The sequence below is a fragment of the Malaclemys terrapin genome, chromosome 17 (genome assembly GCF_027887155.1).
Source record: "Malaclemys terrapin pileata isolate rMalTer1 chromosome 17, rMalTer1.hap1, whole genome shotgun sequence".
In the NCBI taxonomy this organism is placed as follows: Eukaryota; Metazoa; Chordata; order Testudines; family Emydidae; genus Malaclemys; species Malaclemys terrapin.
Window position 1 is genome coordinate 26,624,292 of NC_071521.1, and position 17,842 is coordinate 26,642,133.

General features: G+C 50.7%; 1 protein-coding gene across 5 annotated transcripts in view; it reads right to left on the reverse strand.

Annotated features, from left to right (window-relative positions):
• Positions 1 to 1,266: 1,266 nt before the first annotated feature.
• Positions 1,267 to 17,842, reverse strand: part of WDR31 (WD repeat domain 31) — a 33,003-nt gene continuing 16,427 nt past the window's right edge. For 3 of the 5 annotated variants that reach the window (XM_054007116.1, XM_054007119.1, XM_054007115.1), the window contains 6 exons: positions 16,756 to 16,900; positions 16,569 to 16,669; positions 13,049 to 13,116; positions 11,623 to 11,764; positions 10,007 to 10,169; positions 1,267 to 2,775 (listed from right to left, as the gene is read on the reverse strand). In XM_054007116.1, the coding sequence (XP_053863091.1) occupies positions 2,615 to 2,775; positions 10,007 to 10,169; positions 11,623 to 11,764; positions 13,049 to 13,116; positions 16,569 to 16,669; positions 16,756 to 16,900 (780 nt within the window). In that variant the 3' untranslated portion in view covers positions 1,267 to 2,614. Of the gene's footprint in view, positions 2,776 to 3,006; positions 3,104 to 10,006; positions 10,170 to 11,622; positions 11,765 to 13,048; positions 13,117 to 16,568; positions 16,670 to 16,755; positions 16,901 to 17,842 lie in introns of all 5 variants that reach the window. The other 2 variants (XM_054007118.1, XM_054007120.1) reach the window with 2 other exon arrangements.

The window sequence follows — 17,842 nt, forward strand, 5'->3', positions numbered from 1 at the left end:
CGCTGCATCCGAGGGTGCTAAAGGAGTTGGCGGGTGAGATTGCAGAGCCATTAGCCATTATTTTTGAAAACTCATGGCGATCGGGGGAGGTCCCAGATGACTGGAAAAAGGCTAATGTAGTGCCCATCTTTAAAAAAGGGAAGAAGGAGGATCCGGGGAACTACAGGCCAGTCAGCCTCACCTCAGTCCCTGGAAAAATCATGGAGCAGGTCCTCAAGGAATCAATTATGAAACATTTAGAGGAGAGGAAAGTGATCAGGAACAGTCAGCATGGATTCACGAAGGGGAAGTTGTGTCTGACTAACCTAATTGCCTTCTATGATGAGATAACTGGCTCTGTGGATGAGGGGAAAGGAGTGGATGTGTTATTCCTTGACTTTAGCAAAGCTTTTGATACGGTCTCCCACAGTATTCTTGCCGCCAAGTTAAAGAAGTTTGGGCTGGATGAATGGACTGTAAGGTGGATAGAAAGCTGGCTAGATCGTCGGGCTCAACGGGTAGTGATCAATGGCTCCATGTCTAGTTGGCAGCCGGTTTCAAGCGGAGTGCCCCAAGGGTCGGTCCTGGGGCCGGTTTTGTTTAATATCTTTATTAATGATCTGGAGGATGGTGTGGACTGCACTCTCAGCAAGTTTGCAGATGACACTAAACTAGGAGGCGTGGTAGATACACTAGAGGGTAGGGATCGGATACAGAGGGACCTAGACAAATTAGAGGATTGGGCCGAAAAAAACCTGATGAGGTTCAACAAGGACAAGTGCAGAGTCCTGCACTTAGGATGGAAGAATCCCATGCACTGCTACAGACTAGGGACCGAATGGCTAGGTAGCAGTTCTGCAGAAAAGGACCTAGGGGTCACAGTGGACGAGAAGCTGGATATGAGTCAACAGTGTGCTCTTGTTGCCAAGAAGGCTAACGGCATTTTGGGCTGTATAAGTAGGGGCATTGCCAGCAGATCGAGGAACGTGATCGTTCCCCTTTATTCGACATTGGTGAGGCCTCATCTGGAATACTGTGTCCAGTTTTGGGCCCCACACTACAAGAAGGATGTGGAAAAATTGGAAAGAGTCCAGCGGAGGGCAACAAAAATGATTAGAGGTCTGGAGCACATGACTTATGAGGAGAGGCTGAGGGAACTGGGATTGTTTAGTCTCCAGAAGAGAAGAATGAGGGGGGATTTGATAGCAGCCTTCAACTACCTGAAGGGGGGTTCCAAAGAGGATGGAGCTCGGTTGTTCTCAGTGGTGGCAGATGACAGAACAAGGAGCAATGGTCTCAAGTTGCAGTGGGAGAGGTCCAGGTTGGATATCAGGAAAAACTATTTCACTAGGAGGGTGGTGAAACACTGGAATGCGTTACCTAGGGAGGTGGTGGAGTCTCCTTCCTTGGAGGTTTTTAAGGCCCGGCTTGACAAAGCCCTGGCTGGGATGATTTAGCTGGGAATTGGTCCTGCTTTGAGCAGGGGGTTGGACTAGATGACCTCTTGAGGTCCCTTCCAATTCTGATATTCTATGATTCTATGATTCTTCCACCCCATTAGTCTTTTTTATCAGCTTGCTTCTGCCTTGGATTGTGGAGAAATAGCAACCTTCACAGCTGCTGCCAAAGCTTTTGGTGACAGGCTAGGAGCATGAATTCTCTCCCCCTTCCAGCAGGGTGCATGTACACCAACCCTGGTTGTAGAACAAGCATTCGTTTTGGGGCACAGCATTCGACACCATTAAACAGCACACTGAACCTGAGCAATGAGAACTGGGCTGAGCTTCTCTAGCCGACATCTTAGTATGTTCATTCAGTTAGCCAATCACTGGTATGTTCCGAAACAAGCCATTCATTCCACATGCTGACATCTGAAAGGTGGTTTTCAGATCCGTAGCAAGTTTGCTGCTTCACAGCACAGTACTCAGCTTCTACGTGAGATAACAGAATGGACCCTTTGTTCCTCAGTCTGCTACTGCACACAGCATCAATAACCCAGGCTTCTCGGTGAGCCAGACTCTGCCCTGGTGGCAACAAATGGGGAACCCGACGTAACATTGATAAGGGAAGAGGGACAACGATCCATGATTTTTCCTTACCTCTGCTGACAAGCATCCAGGCCTTCGTTTATAGGTTCTTTGTAACAAGAAAAGCAACGCAACCTGCAGCATAGCAAGGAATAGATGCTTGCACGACAGGATGGAGGCTACCCCACTGTGGTCAGCAGGATGTTCCCAGAAACACACTTCCCTGTAGGCTGGCAGCCTGTTTCACTAGAGTCTCTGCTTGTGTCTCTTTTCTCATCTAACTGTTAGACCTATAACTTGTTTGCTTGTGATTTTGTGTGTCAAATGCGCAAGGCTTATTTCAAGTTAAAATTTGGCCTAAATGCATCTATGACTTGGCTTTAAAAATGGATGCAGCTAGTTTCCATAATCTCAGAAACTGGAACCTGATGACCCTGCTGGCTCTGTACTGTTGCTTATTTGGGGCTAGGGACATTTCAGGTGCCTGGCCATTAAACCTAGTCAGCCAGAAAATGAGTACCAGCAACCGAGAGACTTCTTAACCAGAGAGGCAATTCCTGTTTTGGATTTTGACCATGATGGTCTGGGGCAGACAGGGTCACTACGAATCAGAACGTTGCCACCTCCTGGAGCTCCAGGCCTTTAACGCTGTTTATTCTGAGTAAGTGAATTCCTGAGTTGAAGCTGGCACAGAGAAGTGTGGAGCTGTCACAGACAGCCAGGGAAGCAAGGGGTCCAGATCCGTCGAGGCACAAGGTGACCAGGCAGGCTGTGGAGAGAACAGGGAAGCATTAGTCAGTCAGATGTGTTTCGGTGTAATTCAGAAGTACATTGAGACAACAAACAACTCACCTACAGAAAACAGGGGCTTTTTAAAGGGGAGGAGGGTGCAGTTATAGGGTCTTTCTACAGACACACATGGATGACACTCAAAGGAAGCTATGGCCCAGCATATGAAATCTGGCCCCACTTTGTCTCCCAGGTCAGGTACTTCTCCCACCTGACATTACCGCCACAGCACCCTGCTGTAGGAGGCTTCCTAGGGCTCCTAGTGGCCACGGGGCCCTCTGCAAGCCAGGTGTTAGCAGCTGGTATTTCTAGGATTAAAAAAGGGACATGATCAAGATTCCCTCTTGCCTCTCTCTCAACCCAAAGAAGTGAGAGCTTCTACTGCTCAACAGTCCCATGACATATACATGTGCTGAAAACCAGCACAAAACTAGGCCCCACCTGGGTCACGTCATCTCTTTGCTCTTCTGCTCTCCCCGCAATGGCGGATAGGAATAGAGATTAAGGGGAGATGACATGGCAAGCAGGTGCAACATGTATCCGGAGTTTAGAGACAGCAGGTCACCCAGATTGTGAGCTGGGACTCCAGACTGTTGCGGTGCTTATTTTGCAGGGGCTGCTCTCAGGATCGGCTCCTGCTGTGCCTCCGATTGGCTCTCTCAGAATGCTGATCCGAAGCCCATTCAGGAGCCAACATAGCCTTAAGAAACTCCTGCAAGCCTGGGACAATGGAGGAGTCAGTCCTAATACACACTGACTGCGACAGCAATGGGATTGGCACAGTTTGAGACACATTCTCAGGTACCCATTACATAAGGGGTTGTTAGGAACTGTACATCCTCTCGTAATAGCTGGTATGTTACAATAGCATGTGGAAGGATCTATGCCTGAGGGTTAATTGTTTTGCTTAGGCACTATCATTTAGCAGATTTTCTCCTCAGGACATTCCCATCAAACAGAACATGCTGTTCTCACAGTGATTTGTCTGCAGGGTCCTGTTTCACCAACACATTAATTCCTTTGACCTAATTGTTGCTGGATTTATTGTTCTCAGTCATGGGGATGGGGGTGGGATCACATTCAGAAAGAAACCTCAGAACTTTAGAGCCTTACTGCTTTGCAGAAGGTGCAGCTGAAACCCGTAACACATTAGTCTCAGAGCAGAAAACACAGTCAGCCGTCATATTAATTCAGCACAGCCTGATGATTTTGATCACCACCAATGGACATTAAAACAAGCCTCTCTTCCAATGCCAATAAAATTCTTCGTTACTGCACTTCTGGGGATAACCCTAATTAATGCCATACAGATTCCTTGCCCTCCCCCTGCTTATTTCTTTATTACATTTTTTTTGGCAATGTACATTTGATCACCAAATTGGGGGTTGGGAAGTAATTTTCCCCAGGTCAGACTGACAGGAACCTGAGGGTTTTCACTCTCTTTGCAGCATAGGGTGCAGATCACTAGCTAGGATCATCTGGATAATATCTCACTCAAATCAGTTCCCCATCATTAAAGGATCCTTGGGCATTGGCACATCTTGGTCACCCACCAGCTGCCCTGGTTCTCTGCCTATGGCACACAACAGTTCAGTCTCCTGAGGGCTGCAATACTTTGGTCTGATTCTGGTTGTGTGGAATGGTGTGCAAGGCTGTTAGAATGACTTAGACTTGAACTTATTTCCAACATGAAGGAGGTTTCAGCACAATATATATTTTAAATGGAGACTAGAACATCAGACATTTGCACCTATATCTGGAGACAGCCTAATGTCATGTCTTCTAGGACATTTGTATTAGCTCCTCCCATCCCAGTGGCACCAGCACTGACTTTCACAGGGTATTTACAAAACAGGCAAACAGAATCAAATTCACTCAGTGTTGTTCTATATTTGTACAGCCCCTGGGTGCTTGGGATCCTGGGCCATGACTGGGGTTCTAGGCACCATCGTAACACAAATTAATAATACATGATTTTGCACTCAGAGTCTTAGTTTAACTATTATTAAAACAAGTGCAGTTATCAACTGCTGGTTAAGACTGAGGCTAACATACCAATAATGCATTCAGCATACTGCACTCATGCAGGAGGACTAAGGCAGTTTATCGTGGATCCAGCCTGAGCTCAGGTTCCTTCACTGCCAGGGCTGGAGAGTGGCCTCTACAACCAGCAGACTGTGGGATGAGTGTGGGTGTGTGCAGGAAGCTGAACTGTCTGTGGGCAGAGAGAGAGTCTATGCAAACGCCTGTTTACAGTAGACACATTGCATAAAAGGTGTAGTCAGACGGTGGAAAGGGAAATATAAAAAGGATTGCCAGTCTCTAGAGAAAAAAGAACGAGGAGTACTTGTGGCATTTTAGGCTTGGTCTACACTACCCCCCCTAATTCGAACTAAGGTACGCAACTTCAGCTACGTGAATAACGTAGCTGAAGTCGAAGTACCTTAGTTCGAACTTACCTTGGTCCACACGCGGCAGGCAGGCTCCCCCGTCGACTCCGCGGTACTCCTCTCGCCGAGCTGGAGTACTGCAGTCGACGGCAAGCACTTCCGGGTTCGACTTATCGCGTCCAGACTAGACGCGATAAGTCGAACCCAGAACTTCGATTTCCAGCCGTCGAACTAGCTGGTAAGTGTAGCCAAGGCCTTAGAAACTAACCAATTTATTTGGGCATAAGCTTTTGTGGGCTAGAACCCACTTCATCAGTTCTAGCCCATGAAAACTTATGCCCAAATAAATTGGTTAGTCTCTAAGGTGCCATAAGTACTCCTCGTTCTTTTTGCGGATACAGACTAACACGGCTGCTACTCTGAAACCAGTCTCTAGAGAGTCACTTCTGCCATTTTGTATACCTCTGCCCTTGCAACATCAAGTTGAGAACAGGAAGATGGCATTTCTGCAACACTCTGAGCTCTACAGGTGGGTTAAAAAAGTGCCACATACAACAGGAATTTGTACGTAACTAAATTTCATACTGGTTTATGTACATAGAACTGCACCTAGATTAAGGCTAAAATTCCATCAAAAGGTTCTGGCAACACCATGCCCCACATGACCAAAGATCCAATGCTTTGCTAACATCACCAGAGCTCTGACACATAATCACATGATAAATTTGTTAGTCTCTAAGGTGCCACAAGTACTCCTGTTCTTTTTGTGGATACAGACTAACACGGCTGCTACTCTGAAACCTGTCATAATCACATGAGTTACTACATGGCCACAGAAGAACATGCTGGTGAAGACCGTTTCTGGGGAAGACCATCCAATTTCACTCTTTCCCTACAATTTTAAACAACTGCATTTTAAGAGAAATGTTTAACAAAAATGTCTAATCATCATCATTTGCATTAGATACGCTCATGTGGTCTGCTCAGTAACAGGACTGTAAGTTCAGCTGTTTCCCAGCTGTATTCTCCCCTCCGTATTCTAAACTGGATGGTAGATAAGCAGCAACTAACACAAGCCTCCGAGTATAATAATAATAATAGTGCTTAGGAGGTATTTGCTCTTTGTTCTCAGATCATTGTAAGGCCAAACCTCATCACACCCCTTGGGTGGGAGGGGCTGGGAAGCAAGCAAGATTAATTCCATAATGCCTGTAATTCCCAGTCACAACATTCAGGGCCAGGTTTTTTGCTGCCCCAAGCAAAAAAATTTTTGGCTGTCCCCCACCCCAGCCCTGGGCTCTCCCCTGCTCAATCCTGCTGCCCCAGCCCTGGGCTCTTCCCCCCCACCCGCACCCCCTGCTGTCCCAGCTCTGGCCCCCACCCCCACCCGCACCCCCCTGCCGCCTCAGCCCTGGATCACTGGTAACTCGCTCCCAGGGCAGGTCATTCAGCAGGAATTTTGGATGTGCACAGAACACAGACAGGATTGGTTCCAATATGGTTACAGAACTGCAGTAAAGTGGAACAATTTTCAGCTTGTGTGATTGGAGGGTATCTGGATGCATATTATAAGACTGTCCTAAATGAGGAAAAGTTGAGGTGCCTTTATTATTCTTTTGTTCCACTCTTTGTTTCTATGGGGAATTTGCCAATGCAATATCACTGTCTTCCTTTTAAACAAATAAAATAAAAAAATGGCAATGGCTGTTGAAAATAGCAATTCCACTCCTAATAACCACTGGGAAGCATTTCTTGCTCAATTTTATCCTACTTTTTCTACAGCAAGTTACAGTGGATCAGTATATTTGATTTGGGAGAAATGAAGTAACAATGCAGAGCGCGGCGTGGCTGACAGGGCGGCCCGGATGGATTGAGCCGCTTGCATCGGGGCCTCCAGCAGCCAGAGCCCCTCCTCTGCTCCTCCCCTGCAGCCTCAGCACGCTGCGCTGGCAGCACTCTGGGGGGACGGGGCTGCGCGCTCCGCGGGGGAGCGCAGCAGCGTGTCTGGCTGTGCTCGGAGCCAGACATGCCGATCTGAGCGACACGGTCAGGGGGCCGGGGGGGTTGGAGAAGGGGTATGGCATCTCGGGGGGCAGTCAAGGGACAGGGAGAAGGGGGGGTTGGATGGGGCAGAGGTTCGGGGGAGCAGTCACAGGCAGGGAGGGGGGGGTTAGATGGGTCAGGGGTTCCGGGGGTGGGCAGTCAGGGGACAGGCAGCAGTTGGATAGGCGTGGGAGTCCCGATGGCCTGTCAGGGGGCGGGGGTGTGGATAGGGGTCGGGGCAGTCAAAGGACAGGTAGGGGGTGAGGTTCTAGGGGGGCAGTTAGGATGGGGGAGTCTCAGTAGGGGGCAGTCGTGGACAAGGAGAAGGGAGGCTTAAATAGTGGGTGGGGTCCCAGGCGGTGGTTAGGAGCAGGGGTCTCAGGAGGGGGTGATCAGGGGACAAGAAGCCGGGTGGGTTGGATGGGTTGGGGGTTCTGTGGGGGGCAGTCAGGGGGCGGGAAGTGGGAGGGAGTGGATTGGGGCGGGGCTACCCCCGTGGAGTGTCTTCTTTTTTGAATGTTAATTATGGTAACCCTACTGTTCATAGTGCCACCCCATTCTAGCAGTGAGCTCTCCATTCACAGCAAGCTGCAGCATGAGGTCTCAGCTACCTCACTCCCTCCCCCTCCCTTTCCTGTTGCTAGTGGCCAAGGGAATGCTGGGAAATGTAGTTCTTTCCCTGCTCCAGGGTTGGCTCTATAGGCAGGGAGCTAACCAAGGAACTACAGCTTCCAGGGCCCCCTGTTGGTTCTTAGCTCCTATGCTGGATCCCTGCCGTCCCTGCAAATGTGCCGCCCCAAGCACCTGCTTGCTTTGCTGGTGCCTAGAGCCAGCCCTGCGAACATCAACCAAAGTGAGCGGGAATGTTTAGTAACCAGGCCCTGGCTCCAAAATTCAATTACAGCATCTAGTCCAATTGGGACAACACCTTGGCATTTCCTTTCATATGTTATCCTGTCCTCCCAGCTGCCGGACTGTCTCATCTGTAAAACTGCACGCTTTATAGCATCCTTTCACTTTAATCAGGATGCGACTGAGTTCTGAGGCTACAAACCTGAGCACTCATTATTTTTGTGATATAGAAACTGAGTCCAAGCTGTTTATCACAGGTCACGAAATAGCCATTTCTGTCAAAACCCCATAGGCTGGATCTGGGTCAGTGACCTACAGAATAAAGCAGAGGTCCCCAAACTGTGGGGTGCACCCTCCATGGTAGCATGGAGGAGCATCTGGGAGGGCGTGGTGGGGCCCAGGCCAGCCCCCATGGGCGGTGTGGAGGGAGCACCACCCAGCCCCTTCCTGCCCCCAGCTGCATCCCCATCCCCAGTGCAGCTCTGCACCCGGCCGGAGCTCCACTCCCGGCCCCTGCCAACTCCCAGCCTCAGCTGCTGGCTGCGGCTTCGTTCCCGGCCTGGGGCCGAGGCAAGCAGTGGAGCTGCACCTGGCCACAGGCCCAGCTGCAGCTCCATTCCGCTCCTGGCCGTGGCCCTGCTGATGCCGGTGAGTTCTTGACCTGCCCCTGCGCCGCCCCCATTTCAACCCCTTCCCCAAATCCGCGCCCCGTCCCAGTCTCTTCCCCGCCTTCTCCCCTGAGCACGCTGCGTTCCCGCTCCTCCCCCCTTCCTCCCAGAGCTTGTTACGCCATGAAACAGCTGTTTCACAGTGGCAAGTGCTGGGAGGAGAAGCGTGGATGCGGCGTGCTCAGGGGAGGAGGCAGAGGCAAATTTGAGCGGGGGCGGAGAACTTGGCAAATTTTTCCTCTATGGCTCCCAGCACCAGACCCATCCCCAGTTGAGGCTCCAGCCTTGGCCCCCTTAACCCTTTCCGTGTCCCCCCACCCACCCAGAGCCATATCCCCACTCCTCGCCCCGGGGAGGAGGGGTATGGACATGGGTAAGGGAGGCGCGACCCTCCAAAGTTTGGGGACTGCTGGGATAAAGGCTCAGTAGCACATCACCAACCATCTGAGAGAGGAATAAAGAGGGACGTTTTAACACCCCATCAATACGTGGTTCCTCCCAGGGGCATGGCTACACTTGCAGATGTAGAGTGCTGGGAGTTAAAACAGCCTTCGGAGACCACAGCAGGGAAAACGCTACCCTGTGTTTACACTCTCAGCTGGAAGCGCATTGATGTGGCCACATTAGCAGGTCTTGCAACATGCATTATGGTAGCTATCCCAGTGTGCAAGTGGCTGCAACATGCTTTTCAAATGCGGGGGTGGGGGGTGGAGTGTGACAGGGAGTGTGTTGTGTGTATGTGGGGGAAGAATGGGTTTTTGGGGAGCTGAGAGTGTGTCAGCATGCTGTCTTGTAAGTTCAGACAACAGTAGATCCCCCCTCCCCCCTGGCCTCTCTCTCACTCACTCAAAGCAAGCAGCATTCCTCAGTAATGGTTGCTTTGTCCTGGAGCAGATAAGCATAGGGATGTCAGAAACGGAGCTCTGAAAGGGCATATCTGCATTCCTACAGCTGAGTTCAAAACAATGAAAAGAGTGGCCACTTGACCTAAGGGGATTATGGGACATTTCTGGAGGTCAATCAGAGTGCAGTGATGGAACATCTTGTTCCCACTGACGCTTGGGCGTTTCAGCCAAGGCGCAGCAAGTGCTATGCTTCTCGTGGAGCTGAATTACCAGGAGCGCTCCAGCTGCAGAGTCCAGGTGCTCTAAGTGCCTTGCCAGTGTGGATGGGTCAGGAGTTAGGGCGCCCGGGGCTGCATTAATGCGCTCTAACTCGCAAGTGTAGCCAAGCCCTAAGTCACATTTCGAGGCCGTACCTCCGCTGTCTTGGTTCCAGACCTTCACCATGCAGTCATGTGATGAAGTGGCAACGACTGGGATCAGACCCACACCGTTGGGAAGGAAGACACAGGATGCTGTGGTTTGGAAATGCCCCTTGTACTCACGCACTCGGCTTCTTGTCTGCCTTAGGTCCCACAGCTGCAAAGGAACAGACACAAAGAGCTCAACCCGAAGGCCACTTCACCAATTTACTAAACAGAAATTAAAAGTTACAGTGATTCGAGTGAAATCCCTGCAAGCTGCATGGACACTTTTCAAAGACACCATAATAGAAGCTCAATTTAAATGTATACCCCAAATTTAAAAACCCAGTAAAAGAACTAAAAAAGAGCCACCGTGGCTTAACAACCATGTAAAAGAAGCAGTGAAAGATAAAAAGGCTTCTTTTAAAAAGTGGAAGTCAAATCCTAGTGAGGTATACAGAAAGGAGCATAAACACTGCCAAATTAAGTGTAAAAATGTAAGAAGGAAAGCCAAAAAGGAGTTTGAAGAACAGTTAGCCAAAAACTTCCTTTTATTTGTTTTAAACCTGCTGCCCATTAATTTCATTTGGTGGCCCCTAGTTTTTATATTATGGGAACAAGTAAATAACTTTTCCTTATTCACTTTTTCCACACCACTCATGATTTTATAGACCTCTATCATATCCCCCCTTAGTCTCCTCTTTTCCAAGCTGAAAAGCCCTAGCCTCTAATCTCTCCTCATATGGGACATGTTCCAAACCCCGAATCATTTTAGTTGCCCTTTTCTAATGCCAGTATATCTTTTTTGAGATGAGGAGACCACATGTGTATGCAGTATTCGAGATGTGGGCGCACCATGGATTTATATAAGGGCAATATGATATTCTCCATCTTATTCTCTGTCCCCTTTTTAATGATTCCTAACATCCTGTTTGCTTTTTTGACTGCCGCTGCACACTGTGTTGATGTCTTCAGAGAACTATCCACGATGACTCCAAGATCTTTTTCCTGATTCGTTGTAGCTAAATTAGCCCTCACCATATTGTATGTATAGTAGGGTTATTTTTTCCAATGTGCATTACTTTACATTTATACTCATTAAATTTCAAATTTCTCACAAAATTTGCCATTTTGTTGCCCAATCACTTAGTTTTGTGAGATTTTTTTGAAATTCTTCGCAGTCTGCTTTGGTCTTAACTATCTTGAGCAGTTTAGGATCATCTGCAAACTCACTGTTTACCCCTTTCTCCAGATCATTTATGAATAAGTTGAATAGGATTGGTCCTAGGACTGACCCTTGGGGAACACCACCCTCTCCATCCTGAAAATTTACTATTAATTCCTACCCTTTGTTCCCTGTCTTTTAACCAGTTCTCAATCCATGAAAGGATCTTCCCTCTTATCCTATGACAATTTAATTTACGTAAGAGCCTTTGGTGGGGGACAGGTAATACCAAGGCTAAAGCCAGTCCAGCGCACAGGCTGCACTTCCTGGCAGGATTGCTCTCAGAGCACCAACGTGAACCCCCTGAGCCCTGCTGCCCGCGAGACAGGTTACCATCTATAGGTATCAATTTCTGGAGAGATCTAGAACAAGCAGCAATTTGCTGCCCAGCCAGAAAACTCACTGTGGCTTCGCAGCCCTCCCCACCAAAGCCATTGCTGCTGCTGATGCAATACCGGCCATCCTGGCTTACATCACAGTAGGTCTGAATATACTGCTTTACCGGGAACCTATGGGCCACCTGCAGCTCCCGGCTGTCCCAGATCCTGGAAAGGAGGAAAAAAGAACAAGTGAGGGAGAGTTAATATAGTGTTTGAACTCCTCGCACCGTCTGGCCAGTTACTGGGGCAGACTCTACAAAAGAGAATGCAAGCTGGCTATTTTGATGCATGCTCATGACAATATGCACAACCCAATCTCTTCACACCTCCAGCCTGGGCCTCTTCTCCTCTATTTCAAAGGTTACCGAGCTCCATGACTCATCCCCATGTTCTGGCCCAGACCTGCCAATTCTCTAGTTCTTTGTGGTGTTCCACGTGTGTGAACCAGAGCCCTCCTTCCCTCCACCCAAGCTAGAGTCATTCCTCCCTTGAGATCTAGCTTGCTCCATGGGCCTAGCACAAAGGGCCCAGTCTTGGTTGGGGCCTTGAGGAGAAGCTACTGAAATACTCATGTTAAACAACAACACTTCCCCCTTCAGACCACAACATGTTTTCAGCCCCATTCCCTTTGCCTCATCCATCTCCCACCCTGTAGCTCGGCTGCATGGGGATTTCCATCTTGGCCACTTTGAAATGCCGGTTTCTTTTCTTTGCTGGTGGCTCCCTTTGCCTGGGAGAGGGCTGGGCAGCCCTGGACACTGCTCCTCTTATAGCTGGTCACCCTCCTGCTCTGCTGCGTATCACGTATGCTGTCTGCAAACTTACTAGCAATGGTAATAATATTGATCAGTGATGACAAAGCCATGCCAAATACTAACGTAGCTTCCACCCAGTGACAAGTGGTATTGCTCACAGCACTGGTGCCCTGATCATGCGCTACCCCACCGTAGATCATGCTCTCCACGAAATATGAGGTTAGCACAAGGTTTGCTTCTAGCAACACAGCTTGGGAGACAACTTCACTAACCTAGAAAGCCACTCCCTGCTGTGGTTTGTGCTGCGGACTCCAAACAATAACCTCCTTATTACCCCAATTCAAGCAGTAATGAAGTACTCTATTGGTGTATCTACTTCCTCACCAGGGTTAGAAACACCTGGGCTGCCAAAAGATGGGTTGAGGAATGAAAGATGCCACTGCCGCCCACCCAGTGAAGGAGAAAGGCGCCCGACAACCATAGTGCACTGGTCTGGAGATGCCGAGGCACTCATTCTGGACCCAAGTGAGCAGCTCTGCAGTCCAAGGCCATTAGCAGCCCCCATCCCACCAACAGGCCTAATCACCAGCACTGTCCATGGGATGGTTTTACAAAGCTCTGGGACTCCTCACCCACGTTCTCCTGAATACACCAAGTCTCACCTCTGCAGCTGGTTCCCACTGCTAGGCTTTACCTGATTGTTTTATCCTCTGACGTCTGGATGACATACGGCTCTGCAGGAACCCAGCACAGGTGTGTTACCTGCCGAAGGGAAATAAGTACCAGAATCCTGTCCACCTACCACAGCCCAAACGAACCCCTGCCCAACATACACTGCTCTTGGGGCCCAGCCATCCTCTGTCCCAAGCAGCCATCACTGGAGCCAGGAGGGCTGGGCGGAGCTACCTCTGGATCCCATCAATGCTGCTCCCTTAGTAGCCAGTGTGTGATCTGAGGTGCAACGAAGGAGGAGAGGGGACTTGGTCAGTAGGTATGGGCTCTTGTAGCGTTAAACTGCCCTACACAAAATCCCAACGGGACATTTCTATGGGTAATCGAAAACCCTCCTGTCTCAGGACATGAGACCACCTTTAAGGGAGTCAGAAAGAAGCTTCCCCATGGTCAGGTTACTCCACATTGTTCTCTACAGGGATTCCTGCCCTTCCCTCTCAAGTAGCTGGCACTGCATGCTGTCGATGGCAAGAGACGGGGCTAGCTGGACATTGAGTCTGACCCAGTCTAGCCACTTTTGTGCTGCGGAGTGGAAAGTGGGAGTTCAGGTTCTAGTCCTGACTCATTTCAACTCTCTGCCTTTGGGCAAGTCACCTGGAGCCTGATTTCGTGATGGGCTAAGGGATGGCCCTAACCCTTCAGTGCCCCAGTCTGCCCAGCAGTACCGGGTTTACCATGGCGCCAGGCCCAGAGTCAGAAGGGGCGCCGGCCAGCCCAATGCCCCGGCCGGCTGAGATGGCCAGGAAAGCTGCCCCCACCCCTTGCCCCCCAAGCCCTCTCCCCTGAGCTAAGCGCCCTGGGAGGCTGCAGCAGGGATCGGGCGCACCCAGCCACCGGAGCAGAGAGGAGGGTGCTGGGGCCGGGTCACTTCACTTCCTGCTGCCCAGTGAGTGTGGGGTCGGGCCCGCCCTCCAAATCATCAGGTGGCAGGAAGTGGAGTGACCCGGCCCCAACCCGCTCCACTCCACCAGTGAGTGCTGGGGGGCGGTTTCCTGCCTGCCTCCCAAGCCTGGGGAAATGGAGCAGTGGGGAAGGAGCATGGGAGGAGAAGGGAAGAGGATGGGGGAAGCAGAGGCGGGGGGGGAGGGGAGCTGGAGCCCAGCATGCTGAATCCCCTTGGCAGAAGCTGGGGCTTCCCTGTTAAGCAGGCCCATCGAACCCTCACCCTAACAAGCCCCACCTCCCCTGCATCTGTACCACCCTGATGAGCCCCCCCCCCCAGACACCCTCCCCACTGAGCCTCAACCACCTGTACCTGGACCCCCACCCAAATAAACTCCACTTCCCCTGCACCTAGACACCCCCCCCCCCCGCTAGCCCCAAACACCTTCACCTGGATCCCCTGCAGAGTCCCATTGCCCCTGCACCTGGAACTCCCCAATGAGCTTCTGTGCATCCAAATCTCCCACTGAGCCATCCACACCCAGACTGCCCCCCAGAGAACTCTCTTATCCCCACCTGGATCCCCCCACACTAAGTCCCTCTGCACTGGGATCCTGCTGCCGGGCTGAGCCTGCTCACCCACACCTGGTGCGCCTGGCACATGGGGGCAGGGGCCCAGGGTGTTTCTGTGGCAGACCTGGCCCGTGCACTGTGTCATGGTTGGATGCAGTCTCACTGCTGAGTCCCTATCCCGGGGTGGGGTGGGAGGAGGCTGCATGGTGATCTCCCACCTCCATGCAACCAGTGGCCTGTGCTCTCCACTGCCACGTTGGAGCCTCCAGATTTATTTATTGACAAATAAAATTTGCAGAATTTTAAAATACCGTGCACAGAATTTTTAATTTTTTGGTGCAGAATCCCCTCAGGAATATGGGGTGCTATGCAGCTGTGATGGCGGGACTGTGAGGAAGGTGGTGGACAGTGGGGAGGTCTATGGGCAAGGGGCGCAGGGCGAGCGGTGTGGTGTGCAGGGTGCTGTGCAGTTGTGGTGGGAGGCCAGCGGCGGAGGTCTCTGGGAGGGGTGAGGGCTAGTCATAGAGGCACTGGACATAAGGGTGGGGCGCTAGGCAGAGGGGCGGTGTGGTGCAGGCCCACCCCCAAGGGGAATGGGCCCACTGGCAGCACAGGGCTGGGCAGACCAGTGTGCGTCTGGCAGCTGCAGGTTTCTAAACAGTGCCCTCCTGCTGGGCTGCGTGGAGTGGGGCTGCTCCTGCCACACTGTGCCTCATTGCCCCCAGCCTGCCCTTCACTCTGGAGACTGACCATCCCACCACCCTGCACCTTCCCCCATGGGGACCCACAAATATGTTTGGCGCCGGGCCCATAAAAAGTTAATCCGGCCCTGGGATAGGACATACCCTGCCTCACACGAGGAGCCATGAGGCTTAACTCATGTGCCAGGCAAAGGCAGACAAGGGGGCTACACGTGCAACAGGTTATCACAATTACTACTTTGTACAATGATCACACTGACGTGACAGCAAATCAGTGTTGCACTATCACAGCTCTCAGACGCTATCGTAGGGTCTTAAATGACGGGTAAGAAAGTGGGTGGCAGTGACAGAACAGCACGTGTGCTGCAAGTAGATGTCACCAATGCAGTAATTGAAGTGCAGAGATGATGGAATGGAAGCTGAAGCCTGCTTTACCTCACACCCTCCTGCTGGGGTCTCTTCCTGCTCTTGGGGATGTGTGCAGGATTACGCTAAAATGCTGTTGCATTATTGCTCCTCTCGTTTTGCATTGTCACTGAGCACTCTGGGGCAGGGACCTCACTTCCAACAAGTCCAAGGTGTCCAGGACACATTCAATTTCCTCAGCACGGAAGTCACTGCTGAGTGTGACCCACGCTCCCCCAGGTAGTTACACCCATTCACTCCAGGCTGCCTCTGATCTGCTAGACTTAGGACTTTTGCTGGGATTCCTGGTTGATCAAGCTGGGACCCAGTGTGAAAGGCTTCTTCTAAAATTCACCTTAGTCATTCTGGAAAGCTAGGGTCCATGTCCTGGAGCTTTGGGTTACACCTGCACTGCTGGGTTTCCCCAGGGGAGTTTTAGGTTGGTAGATGTGCCAGATAAAGCACTGGGAAGCAAACGCTGCAGTGCACCCAGGATAGACACCTCCCAGGTACCAGCCACACGCTCTGCGGTTTTGCCATTATCTGGAGGGGCAGAGAATGTGCCCTCTCACCACTGGCCTCCTTGCAGAGGCTTCTTTCAAATATGCTGATCAGTGCAAACTGGGCATCTGGTGAGGTGGACCCACCACTTCCAGTTACCAGGGCCCCTGAAGTGCCATCCATTGTGAATAGCTTTCAGTGGCTACTGCCCTGGCCTGCCTGAGGTCAGAGCATTAATGAAACATGCAACTGGAGTTTGTGTGGGGGGCAAGGCCTGCTCTCACCACATGCACAAGGAAACCCCTGCATCGCTGCTAGGGCAGCAGCAAAAATAGCTTCCCCTTTGCATAGATTCACATGCACACGAGCCAGTGGGTAGGGAGCTGCCATTCTAGGGCAAACAGGGACATCTGCTCTTACCAGATTCCTGGAGATGGCAGCTCTCCGCAGACACTCCCCGGTCTCTATGTCCCACTTGCACATGGTGTTGTCCCGTGAACCTGTGCACAGCTGTAAAGAATCTACAACCACAATGACTTTATGTAAGAGAGGGCAGAGAAACCAGCATTACTGCAGCTGCCAGCAGTAGGAGTCAGCTGGGCCTCACCTGGGCTCACCGCCAGTCCAGTTACAACCAAGTCATGTCCTGGGAAGTGCTGGCTCGGCCCCGAGTTCCTGTGTAGCTCCCACATCATGACTGTCTTGTCACGGGAGGCGCTGAAAAAAATGTTGGATTCAAAGACACAGGCCACCTGCACAGAATAGAATGAGAGATACAAGATCCATTTACCAGCTCAACCCAATGGCAAGGCAAGAAAAGCCCAGCAAGTCTGCAATGGTTTCAGAGCTCTGCACTTGGCTGCAGCCATGTTCCTACCTGTCAGGCCCAGGAAACACATAGCTCTGAAAGGGGGATATTTTGACTTACAAATTCCATTTTGTACTCACATGAAGATAACTCCAAGCTGTGCAATTCAGGGCGATTACTGTAGCAAAGTGAATTCTTGTTGCTGGCTGCAGAGCCTTATAGCTCCCCTCAAGAGTTAAACTAACCCAGAAACACACTCCTCAACTTATATGGAAGAACTGTGGACAAATGTTAACTAGTAGATTAACATGAGGCTCTTAAGTGATCCAGGTCACAGTCATGGGCAGAAGACAAGAAGCAAAGGAAGAGATTTAGAATATATCCAGGACCTTGAGCTCTCAACGATTCCAAGGCAAGGACCCTACTCCACCACTGACCCGAGAGACACAATCCTCTCATGAAAAAAGGTTGAGAACCACTGGTTTAATTAATCCACTACTCGCTGACATAGCACTGTCTACACGGAGGGTTAGGTCGGTACATCTGTATCACTCAGGAGGATGGATTTTTAACACCCCTGAGCCATGCAGTTATATAGGTCTATAGTGTAGACCAGGCCTAAGCTTTCATTAACAAAACTAAATCACTCTCCAACCCTTCGGGGTGTGAAAGGAACTTCCCAGGTACGAACCAGACACAAACTGAGGCAGTTCTGTTCTTCTGACTCTACAGAAGCCTGAACCAAGCGCTCAGAGAGGTGTGAACAGTTCCTCCCTGGGAAGTGAGAGCTCTGATACCTAATGATGGCTATTTAAATGTCAATAACTGCTTCGCTGCTGATCATTTTGGCCGAAACCTGCAGAGCTGTGCCTAGCCACCTTTAGTG